At 36.2% G+C, this 15941-nt stretch overlaps 2 protein-coding genes across 2 annotated transcripts; both read right to left on the bottom strand.

The window, feature by feature from the left end:
- Window positions 1-557: 557 nt before the first annotated feature.
- bel (ATP-dependent RNA helicase bel) lies at window positions 558-11152 on the bottom strand. Its single transcript, XM_046622327.2, has 9 exons — window positions 10950-11152; window positions 9606-9687; window positions 8414-8759; window positions 7983-8217; window positions 7380-7858; window positions 6303-6607; window positions 5880-6179; window positions 5377-5652; window positions 558-5143 (listed from the first exon to the last, which is right to left on the bottom strand). The coding sequence occupies exons 1-9, from the start codon at window positions 10992-10994 to the stop codon at window positions 5046-5048; spliced, it is 2166 nt and encodes a 721-aa protein (XP_046478283.1). The 5' UTR covers window positions 10995-11152; the 3' UTR covers window positions 558-5045.
- A 1766-nt stretch (window positions 11153-12918) lies between these two features.
- On the bottom strand, window positions 12919-15813 carry RpL8 (ribosomal protein L8). The gene is made up of 5 exons (XM_046622330.2): window positions 15713-15813; window positions 15267-15414; window positions 14236-14377; window positions 13587-13900; window positions 12919-13185 (listed from the first exon to the last, which is right to left on the bottom strand). The coding sequence occupies exons 2-5, from the start codon at window positions 15402-15404 to the stop codon at window positions 13006-13008; spliced, it is 774 nt and encodes a 257-aa protein (XP_046478286.1). The 5' UTR covers window positions 15405-15414; window positions 15713-15813; the 3' UTR covers window positions 12919-13005.
- Between the last annotated feature and the right edge of the window lie 128 nt (window positions 15814-15941).

Below are 15941 nucleotides of genomic sequence, written 5' to 3'. Positions count from 1 at the left end.
ATTATAGGATAAAATTGAGTACCTATTCGGTCACGAAATTAATAAATGTGAAAACGGCAGTCAACGCTCCAAAAATTTACAATCAATCCAAGATAATGAGCAATTTGTATATCACATCTGATGGACAAGTCAAAGTGTTCTCCAAAGATGAAATATTCTGAAGGAAATTGTACAAATGTTTGAGAATGCTCAACTTACAATTTTTCCCACTTTTCAAATCTCGATTATTATAGTATCGGATGTCCCGTCAAGTTCGAGGCCGTTGAAAAACTTGAATAACTTGGAAACTGAGTTTGTGAAAAAAAGTTTCAACAAATTATACAGACTTACGAATAAAGGGCACAGAAGGGAGAACGGCCTCGGATGTCTATAGTAAATATCTTGCCTGTTTTGCATCCAACATTTCCATTCCACAAAATATTTGAATAACGATTATTGCGGATACAATGGATTCTGTAATTCAACATTGAAATCGGATAATTCCCTGAAATATAATTATTGCTATAGAGACCTTTATTACGGAACTGATAGAAATAAATACACTTGAAGCTGCATCATTCTTGTTGCTTTTATCTTTAATCTTTATTGTATCATTTGCTTTTAGCTATTCTCCTGTCACTCCTCACATCTGTAATAACTAACATAATACTACAAACAAACAAATAACGTTTGATCCGATAATCATTGTGAACGTATGCAGTACGATACATTCATATTAAATCAGATTGTTCCTTTGGAAATTTAATTAATCGTAGCCTTGCTGCACCAGTTTATTAATTACCCTAAACGGAATTGGGTACTCGTGTGAAATGCAAAGGAAAAACACGCGTTTTTAAAGCAGTATTTCAGGTATTTCATATGTTTAAGACAATAATGTACGTAGTTTTTTTTAATTATTGTTTTCTTTTTATTGATTGGAATACCTGCACAAGGTACAAGTGATTGGATTGATATATTTTTTTTGTGTTATTTTAATTTTTCTAGGTTTTTTTTTTATAATTCAACTAAGATAGCATATTAAACCTGTGATCACTAGTAAATCTCTGACCGAATGGTACATTCGCCAATGCGATATATCTATATCATTTTTTCTTTTACTATGAAAATTGTGTAATAATTATTTATTAGTAAAAATTGAAATGGATTGTGTATTAATTGGGCATGCACGTCGTTCGGTATGAAAAATTCTGTACGCAGATGATAAACTTTACTGCTACTTGTCACCTCGTCATTAAACATCGAAAGAAGTATATGCATAACGGATCAATTTTTTTCCTTTCTTCTCTCGAAAAAAAACAACGAAAAATCATACATACCGATATACAATTATCACGACTTTTTCAATGAAAATCTAGATTGTTTTTTCAATTAGATTATACGTTCTTACATTAGACATTTTTGCCATCCCGCCTTGTACAAATTTTTCTTCCTCCTTTTGTTCCATTTGTTTTTCCTTTACTTTATCATAAATTAATGTGTTACATTATGAATGGTTTATTTTTATTTTTGCTTTTTACGTAACATTTAATGACAGTCGGTGGAGTTTCAACTATACCGTGGGCGCTGACCAATACTCGGACTTTTATTATAGCGCTAGATGAACATGTTTCAAAAAACTCTATAGTTGGTTATTGGAATATCATTAAACGGAACGTGTAAAAATGATAGGACAAAATGTAATATGCAATGTTATGACATGTTTATATTATATTATTATATATTATAAGTTTGTAATTGTGTATTCTCTTAGAAATGATTGCAGTCACAGTCAACATCCTCCTTTCTATATATATGTTTGTGTGCATGTATGTGATAATTAATATCCATAGCCCTTCTTTTCCTATAGCAACGCAGTTTTGCAACTATTGTAAGTGCAACCATGTTTTTTCTGATTATAATCATTCGATTGTTTACATATATACATACATATATGTGTGTATATATACTGTTTTTCAAGGCTGCTCGTCCGATAATCTTCAGAGGACTAAACACAACGTAAAAAGGTGCGCTTCAGAAAGTACAAGAGAAAAGGAAAGAACACACAAATCAACGAATTACAACACAAAAAGAGAGAGAATAAATACTAAATAGATTAATAAATAGATCCGTTTAATTAGTTATTATTTTTCTTCTATTTCATCACCTAAAATATACTAAGAGAAATGTAAATCATAGTATCATACTTTGACAATTTAAACAAATTTAATAACGAATTGATTGCAGCTGCTCAATTAAATGATTTTATCATTTCTGCTAGTCAACTCGCGCAATTTGAACTGTATTTAGAGTCGATGATTCTATATTACTCACATTCGCATATACAGTAGAAAGTTCTCATAGACAATCTCAATTGATTTTTGTCACCACTGAATAGATTTAAAATCACAGTGTAAGAAATGGCGAAAGGGTAAAATTTTAAAAATTAATTCAGCGAAGTATTATTGCCGTTCAAATACGACTGATTTAATAACCGAAATGGAATTAATTTTGTTCTGTAACTTTTGTATTTTCAACTCCTAAAATCTAGACTGGAGGTAATTTGTAGTGTATCAAGTAAAAATTTGTACTACACAAAGAACCAGATGTAACAGGTTCAATAACTCAAATTTTGAAACCCAATTTCTCATTACTTCTGTGGCAGGGCCTTGAGCGAATAATTGATAATTGATTATTTACGGTTATTAAAATTTGTTCATATCCGATGCCACTGAAAGTTGACGGCACGTAATTTTGTATAATTTACTTCCGTTTCAAACACTATTTGAAATGTTTATTTGAAATAATTGTCATTCCTCCGAGAGGCATTCATTCGTCTTCACACATTGGTCCATGGTCATACACACGGCACTGCCATACTTCTCACGCACTCGATTGCACTATCTATATAACATGTACGACAAGCTTATAAAATCCTGTCATGCGAACCGAATTTGTACTCTTCTTTTGTTCTTAGTTTTACGTGTCACACAGATTTAATAGTTATTAAGAGTCTGACGGACGCAGAAGAGATATTTTAACAACATTCTATAAAGCCCTACCAACATCGTTATCAATGATATTAACACATTATCATCGCGTGTTTATTCATTTGTTTATTTACTTTTTTATGTTTAAGTAGAAACAATGCCCTAAAATAGTTTTAGGACCGCAAGAGCGTTCAGCCCTCCCCGATCGGACAACAGCCAAATTCATGTTGTTTATTATTTGTAACGACTCAATATTCTTGCCATAACTCAAAACAGTGAGTTGGTATTCTCTGACATTCAATCATCAATAAATTTAATTAATTCATTATTGGTATACTTCGTTAATCGTGCATTTAGCAATTTGCGTAGAAATTGAATGTCCCCAAGATCGTACAATATCACAGTCGTTCTTTTTTTTCCTTAATCATTTTGTTATATTTTAACGTAATGTATTTATGCATATTACTTAATATGTTTATTTATAATATATAAACATATATACATATATATATATATATATATATACTCATGTTTGTATGTGTATATATATGTATACATATATATATAGCGTAGTATACTGATCGATAGTTATAAAATATTAGAATATGTATGCGCGACGTTGCCTCATAGTCCATAGACCATACATCATCTTTCTTCAAATATCTGGGCCTTTCGATTGGCAAATGCGCAGCACTCGGTTTTTTTTTTCAATTACCCCCTGTAACTGCAACCGTATTAATTTTTTTTTTTGATAGTTTATTTCATAATCCTTCCGCGCGTATTCTGACGTAGCCATTTCTCTTTTCTTTCATAATGACAAATTATCCGCTCATGTGTACCGCTAAGAACTTACACAGGACGTCATTGCTATATTTAGAAATAGTGTTCCGAATATCTTAATTGCCACAGTCTCTGAACACATTGAAATTTCTGGTAATATAACTTATTTAATGTAAAAATTACTAATATTACTATTTATAAACGAAAAAAAATATTACTTAAATTCGTTTAATAATTGTTCATTATGTAAAAATTTGCACAATGGCACCACCATTGATGATAATTATGATGCCAGCGCCTTTAAATATTACAAAATTTATATACACGTATAACTACCTATATATTGTGGCATGAACACAACAAAAGATTAATTTCTAAAGATATTTCAAGACGTTATCCAGCTCCCTTTAAATTCCATCAAGTAATAATTTACTAATGGCTCTTAGAATAGCGCGTTATCATTTAGTTTACACTGTTGCTACATGTGAGTCATGTGTAGCATTGTAATTTTTTTTATTTTCTGGGGACGGCAAACAAACAAATACCATTCGTCGTTTAATGATAATAATAAATTCAAAGAAAATTGATATAGAGATTAATTAATTTTTAGCAACGATACACGCGACTTAAGAAATGTGCCAAAATATTCATTTACGCTTCATTATATTCAAGCAACAAGACTTGGAAATACGAATATCGCGTACCGTTCAATTTTACGATTTTAATAGCACATTTTTCAAACCACGCTTTGAATTTAATTTACTCTAAACCTTAACGAGCCCCATAAGCCCTGACAGGAGTTCTAAAAATTTTCGCTAAGGTTCAATCTACTACATCGTTACTTGGAATAGTAATAACGATTCATTAATAATGATTATTTTCTACTTGTGTCCATCGACGACGTTTTTTTCACCGCAGAGAGATGTCTGTAAATAATTAGGCTAAGGAGCAAATTTTAACTATCGATATTTTCTTATATTTTTCCAGTGATAGGTAATTTTTAATGACTTCTCTAGGTATATTTCGTTCGTTCATGTTTGGTATTTTTATATCTCAGTAATTTTCATTCTGTTGTTGTTTTTTTTTTCTTTTTTTAAACATACATCTCGTAATTTAGCGGTGTTTCATCGCGTGTATTGTATAAGTGTATGTGTAAATGTCTGTGTCCATGTATTGAGATTAGGGTTCGGAGTGGAGTGCACGGGGGAGCAAGCGAGTGATTGTGTGTGTTCGTTACACGTAACCCAATTTCAGTGTTATATTTGTATTATTAAATTGAAGTGGATAATCGTCCTCCATCTACTTGCCGGTCCACCAGTCTGTGCCACCGCCACCGTTGTTGGATGAGGTATTGTACGATGAGTTGTTGTAGCTGCCTCCGTATCCTCCATATCCACCTATCGCAAACGAACATTCAACGGGTATAGAAATTTTAATATATAAAGCAGGCATTCTAGAAAATGATAATCTGCAATTTAATCGAAGTTCACATTGAAAACTAAATTTAGCAATGATGAAACACTCTTCAGAATTGGTGAATTCAAAACGACCAGTTGTAATAGAGCCCTAGATTTTGGCAAATGAACGAATAAAATTGTCATAATGCCATATTATTGAAAAAATCACTAACCGCCATAACTTCCAGGTCGTCCGGCTCCGTTGTTTCGTGCAGATCCAGCACCAGGCTGTTGACGATAATCTCTTGCCCCAAAAGCACTGGCAAAACGACCACCGCTGCTCTTAGTACTACCTGGTCTTCGTGCACCACCACCACCTCCAGAGTTTCGTACTTCCATGGACATATTCTCTAACCACGGAGGTAAATCCTGGTTGGCCTCTATCAGAAGCTGGACAAGCTCTCTTACTAAATTATGGTTTTTACTATTGAAGAATGAAGTGGCTACGCCTGTAAAATAAACGGAGAAAAGTTCAATTACAAAGAACCGTCAATGTTAGCTATTAAATCTTAATATTTTGTAAATTTTACTACCAGTCAATAGATTTTATATCTCAAGAAATGTCAACGTATGAAAGGCAACGATTCCGGTGTTTTATAACAGCCAAAACTTGCTTTTTTCCTGAACACCCATTTGATCGCCAGAATATAAATACTAACATATGTGCAAAGCGTACCTAGATTCCCCATACGTCCGGTACGACCAATACGATGGACATACTCTTCGACATCGCCGGGCAAGTCAAAATTGATTACATGTTTAACATGCGGAATATCAAGACCTCGTGCCGCGACAGCTGTCGCGACGAGAATAGGTGCTGATCCAGCGCGGAAACGGCGCAACGCATCTTCACGCTCACGCTGAGTTCTATCACCGTGGATACTAGTCACGGGATAGCCTGCTTGGTGCAAGTATTCCTCTAGCGTGTCAGCTCCTTTTTTTGTTTCAACGAATACTAGTGTGAGTGATTCCGCACCTGTAGAAAATGTTTATTTAGATAAGTATAATAGAAAGAAAACCATTGTTCCGCGTATAGTGTCTCCAAGTCTTTTGTCGGAATACGTGAATATGTTTGAACAAAAAATTTGAAATTACTTACTAGGCTGAGTTAGGTTGTTGGCTTGGAGTAGATCAAGAAGATAAGATCGTTTTTCACCTTCATCAACCCAAACTATCTTCTGGGTGATGTTTTCAGACGTAGAACCAACCCTGCCGACTGCCAAGAAAATATAATTGTTCAGAAAGTCACGAGCTAGCATCTGAATCTCTTTGGGAAAAGTGGCAGAGAACATAAGGGTCTGTCGTTCCCCGGTTGGAGGCATTGTATCTTGTTCTACTATGCGACGAATTTGCGGCTCGAAACCCATGTCAAGCATTCGATCCGCCTCGTCTAGTACTAGGTACCTACAATACATAAGAATGAAGACTGTTACCATTTTTTCTATTACATAAAAATGTAATCTCAGGAATTAATTTCATAAATGGAAGAATCAATTTCAATTTAGGACTCCAATTTTATGTCATTTCTGCGTAAATCTGACAGCGACGCTTGGTAAGCTTGAAATATGAATTTCCTTGACTTTGCGAGATATTGTTTGAAAGTTCAATAGTTTGGCGATCCTTGAAATAATTAATGACATAATAACAAAATTCACTGTTTGTTAAATTTTTGTGAGTTATTATTACATGCATTATTTTCTCAATAATGACTCTAGACTTTAATACTTTGATCAAATTATTCGAAATCATACTCTGATCAGAATTGTAGGAATGGCCTTTGAGGCTATACTTTTCAACGCTTTTACTTCATCTGTCAGTTTTCGATTTTCGTTCAAATTTTATAATAATACGAAGGTGTTGTCATGATCCGTTCTGCATACTTTCCACATCTGCGTTCGACTTGAGCGTTCCAAATTTTCAGTACAATAAAATTCAAACTGTACCAAACGATGTACGTATTGCGAATGTTAATAAAATTTTGTATTTCATGATCAAGAAACCTTTCTTTTTATATAAGTTATGCCTGAAGTTTAAATACCAAATCAGTGTATTGACTTGGAGCACGAAACCTTCAAATCTCGAGGGGGAAAAAAAAAAAAAAAAGGAAAATGTGAAAACACATCATATGCAGAAATATACGTGTACACATGGAATGCAGAATCCTAATTGTACTAACCGGCAATTGTGTAGACCAATTTTCCCGCGATTAAGCATGTCGACGAGACGACCAGGTGTGGCGACAAGAAGGTGGCAGCCGCGATCAAGTTCGCGTAACTGATCGCTAACATTGGCACCGCCATAAACAACAGCAGGACGCATTCTTGATCTGTAAGCAAACTTGCGCGCTTCATCGTATATCTGGGTAGCCAGTTCTCTGGTGGGAGCCAAGACTAGACCCAGAGGGTATTGTTTGCGCCTTCCAAAGTTGGCGCCGACAGCGTTAGGTGGGGGAGGTCGGGGACCGCATTCGTAGATCTGATTTAATATCGGCACTAAAAATGCCGCAGTTTTACCAGATCCGGTCTGCGCGCAGGCCATGACGTCGCGACGCCCGATGATGATCGGAATCGCATACTTTTGGACCGGCGTTGGCTTATCGTAACCAGCAAGAGTGATGCTGTTCTTTACAATCTCCGTCAGCTGTACTTCATCGAACTGAAAATAAGAAATTAATACAACATCTTTTAATATTTTATATCATATTTTCCTTTATTCAAACAATTCGATTATTTGAATTCCCAACTAACGAGATTGAAAATGCTAGAATTATTTTACATACGCATGTGATGTGTGGAGGTATGTTATCGCCGGTGGCCTCAACGGGAATATCCTCATACTTGCTGAAATTGATTCCAGTATTTCCTGTTCCAAACAATTCCACCTCCAACTTCTCATCCCTCGATGTTGGGATTGTCCAGTCAACTTCATTTCGTCCTCTTCCGCCATCCCTGCCACCCTCGCGTCCGCCGCCACCCTCGCTATCTTTCCATCTTCCACCTCCATTGCCACTCGATCTACGATGTCAGAAAATCAAGATTACTTCCATTCCAAAGTGATACGAGGGATTTGCTGTCAAGATTTTTTCAAAAACTCGATTACTACTTTTTAGTTGTTTATTTTTTTGCTCATTAGTATGCTTAGATTGTATTTTTCTTTCATGTATTTCTTACATGTAATAAACTTCCTTAAATTTACATGACATAAGTGTACCTGTTATCATTTCTGGACTCTTGCCAGCGGTCATTTCGAGGTTGCTGTTCCTGCCAACGGTCGTTGCCGCCACCTGGACCACCATCTCGGTTGTCGTTGGTCGGGTAGCGCTGATCACGCCCTCCCCCGTTCTCTTGATTGCCACCACGACGATTTCGACCTCCAAAGTTACCAAAATCAATGTCACGTCCACCCCCACGGGAATCTCTGTAGCCAGAGCCGCCGTCACGGCCTCCGCCACCTCCTCTACCACGTTCCCGATCTCTGTCACCTCCCCTGTCTCTGTCGCTAGGTTGCCTCGAGTTGCTGGGTGGTGAATTTGTATCACCGCCTAATGGCGCAGGACCTGTATAATTTTTTCATATCTATGATTCTTGAAATGAAGTATATATTTTAAGAAGTACCAGAAATCAAAATTTGTGTGAATATTTTTTTTTTTTGTTCTGTACGGGGATCAAGAGAAATTTGTATTCCAAGATAAATGAATATAAATGATGAAAAAATAAGCTCCAACTTAAAAATAAAATTATCTCGCAACATATTTTGACTAAATATGTGAAATCTACAAAATAGGTTGCAAAAGTATCATCTGCACTACTACTAAAAACTTTCAGAATTCACGAAGATTATATTGTCTCAGTGTTTTCACTAATGAGTGAATTTGCAAACAGTGACAATACAGTTTGGTAAAGTCGGCTTATTAGATTCAAAATGATACATGTACCTGATGAATTATTCTAAAATGAGCTACCACAAGTCTTTCGACCTGCTTCAGTTATTCACAAATGCTTACCGACTAGAAGAATAATGAAAACAAGGAAACAGCCTATTTGCAACTATTATCACATCATTTACTTTCCCTACCGCAATCATTGCTCTCATACAAACTAACTGCTGAATGGCCTCATTTTTTCCCCTTCGACATTAATTACGCAATCTCATGGAACTGAGTTAGATGAGTTAATATAAAAATAAAAAAATCGCAACAGAATGTAGTTACCAGACTTGTGACCAGATTTAACCAAATTATAAAAGATAGCCAAAGTGATTGACGGCTAGAAAATTGCTGTTTCAAAATTTAGAATATTTACATAAATTTCAATCTTACACGTTTCCAGAATATTGTTTGAAATACTTTTATGAATTTGCAACTGGATATGAAAAAATAGATTAATGTAAAGAAACTACTAACCTCCGGACTTATTGCGGAGATGAGGTGGTACGTAGCGACCCCCACTTGGCTGGCGGGAGTTCTGCAAGTCCAGACCAGCAAACTGAAAAATGGGTTAAAATCAATGCACAAGAAAACTAAAATTTTTATGAAATGTCTGCAGTTTCCCGAATGTTCTAATTTTGTGAATGAGTGAAAAGAAACGAAGATTATATTTCTTAACATCATGTACCAATAATAAATCATATGATCGCATTATGTAATTACTTTTTCATCAGTTGTTGATCAAATCTACATGTAAATAGCCAAGGTGCAAAAAAAGTGTACAATTTGAAAAAAATTCTCTGATTCCTGAATATTATCTAAAGAATCAGCACTGTGTGTTGACCTACAAGTGTCGACACGCAATCTATATTCAATGTAGTTTAAAAGAAAAATATAAAGTGCATCAAGACTTTTCGCTTTTGTATATCCTATTAATCTTTTTTTTTATCAATGAATCATACGCATGACAGGGAATTTCCCTTTTCCTTTCTCAGTTTATACTCTTGCTCTGGAAGAGAAAATTCGGTTCTTCCAGAAGTAATCGCTAAGACATCCGGATATCTACAGGTTTAAGCATGTATGTGTGTGCGTGTGTGTTCCCACGGTTTACACATGCAGTTACAGAAGGCTTGGTATGATTCATTGGAAAAGTACTGTTTGAGGATTCAATCACAAGTTGAGTGTGTAATTACACACGATAAGAGATCTTTACGCGGAAATGACGGCGGCTAGGTGAGTCGTGCGTATATAGAAGTGATTTAACAAAATGATGAATAATCATCCATCGTACGAAAATCAGAAAGATTTCATGATAATTCTAGATCACGATCATTACGCATGTTATAACGGATTTTCCGAATGAAGAGAATGTGCGACAAGGAAAAAATAATATCACCGGAGAAAGGTGGGTTTTTTTTTTTTTTTTTTTTTTTTTATCGACTAATTATATTCCCGTCACGTTGTAAAGCCAGACGAAGTCTAGACCACGTATTGCCGTGTATTCGACATGTCTCGTCAATGAAACGAGGTAAGTTACCTATGCCGTTCTAGGAATCGTTGGCCGCCATTATCCCAAGAGGATGTCATGTAATTTTTGCAGAAAATTAGAAATCCGTTAATTAGGCTTTCTTCTCAGTACCCGGAGGCGCAAAAGCTCGCGAAATTCGGCCACACATCCAGAAAACTCAATATCGAGAACGAGAGCGAAGAGAAGAGTGGCAAAAATTCGGCATGGGACAAGACTCGGTGTGCATGGCATCGAGTGAATAGGAACCGCGATGAATAGAATGTGACAAATAATTTATGGGATTGTTTGATTACCTGCTGCTCTAGACCTGATCCATTCTGGTTGGCTGCATTACTCATATTACTCCGTCTCGATACGTAGGTTTCGTGGCTCTCGCGTAGAAACTCGGCTCAATCTATCTCAAAAAACAATTTTTCTCGCACAAAAGATACTCCAGCCAAGTTACACTGGCCGCCTGCCCTGACACAAAGGCCTGACTCCGCTTGACGTCGACGCAAAAAAAAATGGCTGCGGCGATACTCAAAATGGCCGAAACAGCGCTTCCGCTTGCCAATATGACGCTAAGGATGACGCTATTCACTCAACTCAACCGGGTTCCGCATGAATTACTGAGGCGATTTCGGCCGCGGGCGTCAGTCAACGCTCGTGTTCTTCCCAACGGTATTGAGCAACGAGATTTTCTTACGGATGCTTCTTATTAGTTACTAGTAGCTGGCAATAATCCATTGTGATTGGCCTAAACGAGCGATTGCCCAGCAGCGCCACCTCGGTTCTAGAACGCTGGTTCAGGGATATCAAAATGTCCGAAAAGCTTTATGCCGAAAACAGTCCGGATCACTAGAGTGGATTTTGACTCATTTTTCACTCGTGAGAAAAGCATTTCGGTTTAAAGATGCCTTCTCATTGGTCGAGATGACGCTTATCACCGCTTTCAGGAGTGGAAAATCAGTCAGAATCAGGATCCTGGGACCTGGATCCTGATTCTGAATGGCTGACATATGAAAACAGTGATATACGCTATCTGGATCAATCAGAAGACAGCTTTAAACGGCAAATCTTCTTTTCGCGGCTAAAAAATAAATCTGAATCAGGCCCCTGAAATAAAGTATTATTATATTTTAGTGGTCCGGATCAAGAGTTCAGTGGACCAGATAGAAGTACTTGATTCTGGATTAGCAAATGTCGAAACTAGTTCGAAACTCGCGGCTGATTTTCAATACTCATCTAGTACCGCGTGAACACTCAAATTCGATCTATATTTCAGAAGAATGTTTATTACATCCATCTTTGTTTTCCAATGAATCAATTTGATGCCAAGTTTTAATTAATACATTAAATTGTATGACAATAATTTGCGATAGAAAGATTTTGAGATTCTCTCCAATGCTTTCACTGCAAAATAGGCCACATTAACAGTTATTTGTACCTATTTCGCGATACGTTTTCAGTATTCACAAGGGTGAACAACTAGGATAAGTCGCGTCTTATTCACCAGTTAAATTAGAAGGAATGTTTCGTGTCAAGAACCGAAATCTAGATCGAGTATTAGCTAATACCACGCAATATTTCACAGAGATGGAAGCAATAGACGATAAAATAATATTAGTCTAGCTTCATTGAATAAAATCGCTAAGTCATATTCAAAATCCTGAAATAATAGACAATTAGATTGTCATTTCAGCATTGCAATATGTTTGCACATAATATTACAAATTTAATTTTTTATCTTGATACCCAGAATCAGCTCACATCTTACACCATAAGTTCCTGCACTAGTCATTGTTCTAAGATGCATAAAAGAAAACACTTCGGTCTGAGCTTATCGAATTTTAAATTAGATGCGATATTTTCTTTTAACAATTATCGCGTCTGTGGATTTCGTTGATTTAAATCTTTGCTATAATGAATAAAGTTCTATTATTAAAAACTTGACGTTTTTTAACTCGTGCTTTATATTTTGACCAACTTTATTACCTACACATCGCTAGTACAGCTGCAACTCGACACAGAATATAACGAACCAGAATCAACTGCATTTTCAAGAAATTTTACCGACAATTTTGAACATCGTTTTTGGATCGAAAATACGTCCATTCCCAGAACAGTCGAAACTTCATTCTCAAAATTCAACATTACAAAAATTATTGCCTTACTATCAGTTTACCCGATGGCTGGTAAGGGTTTTTTGTGCACAATAATCGAGTTTGTCTATTATATTTGAACACGTCGGAAATTAAATGCGATTTCTCAAGTAGGGAAGAATTACGTAAATTATTTACAATTTTTATTAGTAGTTTGTTTTTTCATTTTATTGTATAATTTACACCTTGCAGGAAATTAGCGTTTAATCTAATCGTCCTTCTTGGTGTCGGTCTTTCCTCCCCTGATCCTACCGGTACGACGAGCAGCAATCAGACCGACCTTACGTCCGGCGCTGGTTCCTCGCTTGACAGTAGACGCCTTACCAATATGCTGGTGATTACCACCACCGTGAGGATGTTCAACTGGGTTCATAGCCACACCACGAACCTAAATATGAAATAAATATGTTTAGCAAACTGAAATTTACCGTTCGACAGACATTTGAACAACACGATTATACCCTCAGTTAGTGTTTGTCCACACGGTATTGTGATTCAGGTTTCAAATGTCATACCATCATCGAGTAATTATAAATATATAATCTACATTTTTTTCATACACGATAACATCTATGAAGAATTTTAGTAGTTCTCGATCATTGGTTCTTTGGTTCGAGCGAATATCGTTTGAAAGTTGTTTTAATATCTAAAGATGAGTAAACGTTAACGATCGATGGATTATCTTTCCTTGAAAAAACAACCTTTCCAATCAAATTACTCATAAAATGCGTCAATTGCCAAGATAAACTAAAGTGCAACAGTTGATAATATTTTTTTTTTTGAATTCACCTTAGGCCAGCAGTTCCTCTTGGCCTTGTACTTATGGTACGCACGTCCAGCCTTTAAGATTGGTTTGTCAATACGACCACCACCAGCAACAATGCCGACCATAGCTCTGTTGTTGGAAGGCATAACTTTCTTAGCTCCAGAAGGTAGCTTTACTCTTGTTTTCTTGGTGTCGGGATTGTGAGCAATGACGGTGGCGTAATTACCGGAGGCACGTGCCAATCGACCTCGGTCACCGGTCTTCTCCTCCAAGTTGCAGACAATTGTACCTTCAGGCATTGTTCCAACAGGCATAACGTTGCCGATCTGGAGGTTGGCTGTTAACATATTTAAAAAATACTCAAAACAGTTTCCTGATCTTAGCCGTTTATAGATCCTTAATGGAATACTTCAGAAAGAGCCTCTAGATGTTACTCCTCAAAAATCTTAGGCAGTAGGTATTCTAGAATTCATCATGTCAGTTTTCAATTGTACACTTTAAAACTCTAGATTAAAACAGAATCAAAATTGGTCCTTGAAGAGATTCCAAAAATTTTCCAAGTTGTCGAAGTTCAAACACAAAAAAAAACAATCTTACAGCTTTGTTTGTCAAACATTATGAGAGAACAAACTTTTGAGTACTAATATCTTAGGACAAGATCAAACGATTTACCCTTCTTTCCACAGTAAAGGAACTGGCCAGTGTACATGCCCTCGGGAGCGATGAAAAGTTCTTTGCGTGTCTTAAATTTGTATGGATCACGGAAATGCACTACAGCCAATGGAGCACCACGGCCGGGGTCGTGGATAATGTCCTGAGAATAAAAATGTGAAATTGATGAATAATAAATTGGGGTTTCAAAGTGTTAAACTATTGATTGAATCTACTGAGCTTCAGAAAGAGCCTCTAGTGTGTTACACTTCATAAACTTTCAGTTGTAGGATTACTAGAAATCATCATATACTTACAATATCTACAAACATATTAAGATAAAATATTGGTATTTCAGTGTAACTAAAATAAAAAATGCAGCGGATTTTAAGGTACTCCGACTTGATAGTTTCATGTAAATATTCATCGCAAGCAATGAGAATCTAGACTTTTTACAAAAAAGTGAAAGTTTTCTTAATTAAATAAATTTTACCGAGCATGCAGTTTATTGTTATTACAAATACTTCAGACTGCAAATATCAAAAACATGGATAAACACTCAAAATCTATTAAATCGAAAATTAATAAATCCCATCCAAGCCATTAATTAGAATTGACATAGTTTAGAAAAATATCTGAAGTTGCGATATTTTCAAAGATTTTAAAGTGCCGAGAATTATTCACATCTGCCCTGGCGTAGATCTTATTACTGTGTATAATTCTTCAAGTTTCCTAGGGTTTGGTACACAGCAAAAAGAGAAATGAATTTTAGGGGCGCAACGATGTAAGACGGTGAAACAAGAACATGAATGCTACCTAGTGAATTTCTCAAGAGAAATGATTCATCAATTAGCAATTCAGCAGCTAAACTTGAAATTTCAAGCGTTCTTAGCTTTCCAGATTTTTTGACCACGTTGTGTCGATGTGAGACATAAACAGAATTATAACCTCAAAGCGATTACGTCCGTTCGAAATGCCAGGAACTTAATAGCAACTGGTGTTTTATGCAATCGAATTTCGGCGTATTTCATAAAGAATGAATAGCCTCTTACCTTAACGACACCCTTGATGTATCCATGACGTTCGGAGAAGTCAAGCGAGCGGAGTTTTGGCGCTCCCTTTCTCCTTTTGGTGTGGGAGCGGAAGACTGATCCAGCTCCCTTACGCTGAGCACGAATTACACGACCCATGGCTCGAAATCTAGGAACAGAAAAATGATAAATATGAGATTATAAATATCGTGGAGCAGTTTGTGGCCTAGCAGCGGTTCAATCGGCACGTCAAAACTCGCGAGGCATGACAAGATTCCTCAAACGATGGCACTCTAACCTAAAAACAACGAATCACCGGATATAATAGATTTATTTTGTGAAATATTGAATTTAACAGATACATCGATCTTCGAATACTATTCAAATGACATTTAAAAGTTTAGATGGATGTTATTTATCGTAGATATTTTGAGATTTCCCGAGTAACAACGACGGAGGAAACGTACCAACGGAGCCAGTCCCAAACAGAGGAAGTTGAAGGCGAAAATCGAATTCGACCTATCGAAAGACCGGGTCGACGATACTTTTGACACTTTTGATCGCGTATTCGATGTCAGTCAGAGTAGCATCGAAGAATTCAAAACGAAATTGAAATAGCAACGAAATAGCTTTTACCGTTGCTATTACGGAACTCATCCCCTAATTCTTTTTTTTCCAAACGAATATGTTTAAACG

The sequence above is a fragment of the Neodiprion pinetum genome, chromosome 4, assembly GCF_021155775.2.
Source record: "Neodiprion pinetum isolate iyNeoPine1 chromosome 4, iyNeoPine1.2, whole genome shotgun sequence".
Lineage (NCBI taxonomy): Eukaryota > Metazoa > Arthropoda > Insecta > Hymenoptera > Diprionidae > Neodiprion > Neodiprion pinetum.
This window is presented reverse-complemented; position numbering and strand designations above follow the sequence as displayed.

What these genes read in the sequence shown, in the direction of transcription:
- bel (XM_046622327.2), bottom strand. Translation starts at nt 10,994, where the DNA reads ATGAGTAATGCAGCCAACCAGAATGGATCAGGTCTAGAGCAGCAG. An exon ending in TCTCCGCAATAAGTCCGGAG is followed by an intron (nt 8,760 to 9,605) that starts GTTAGTAGTTTC and finishes AAAATTATACAG; the next exon opens with GTCCTGCGCCATTAGGCGGT. An exon ending in ACGACCTGGAAGTTATGGCG is followed by an intron (nt 5,144 to 5,376) that starts GTTAGTGATTTT and finishes CGTTTGCGATAG; the next exon opens with GTGGATATGGAGGATACGGA.
- RpL8 (XM_046622330.2), bottom strand. Translation starts at nt 15,404, where the DNA reads ATGGGTCGTGTAATTCGTGCTCAGCGTAAGGGAGCTGGATCAGTCTTC. An exon ending in CCTTTACTGTGGAAAGAAGG is followed by an intron (nt 13,901 to 14,235) that starts GTAAATCGTTTG and finishes ATATGTTAACAG; the next exon opens with CCAACCTCCAGATCGGCAAC. An exon ending in AGAGGAACTGCTGGCCTAAG is followed by an intron (nt 13,186 to 13,586) that starts GTGAATTCAAAA and finishes TTTCATATTTAG; the next exon opens with GTTCGTGGTGTGGCTATGAA.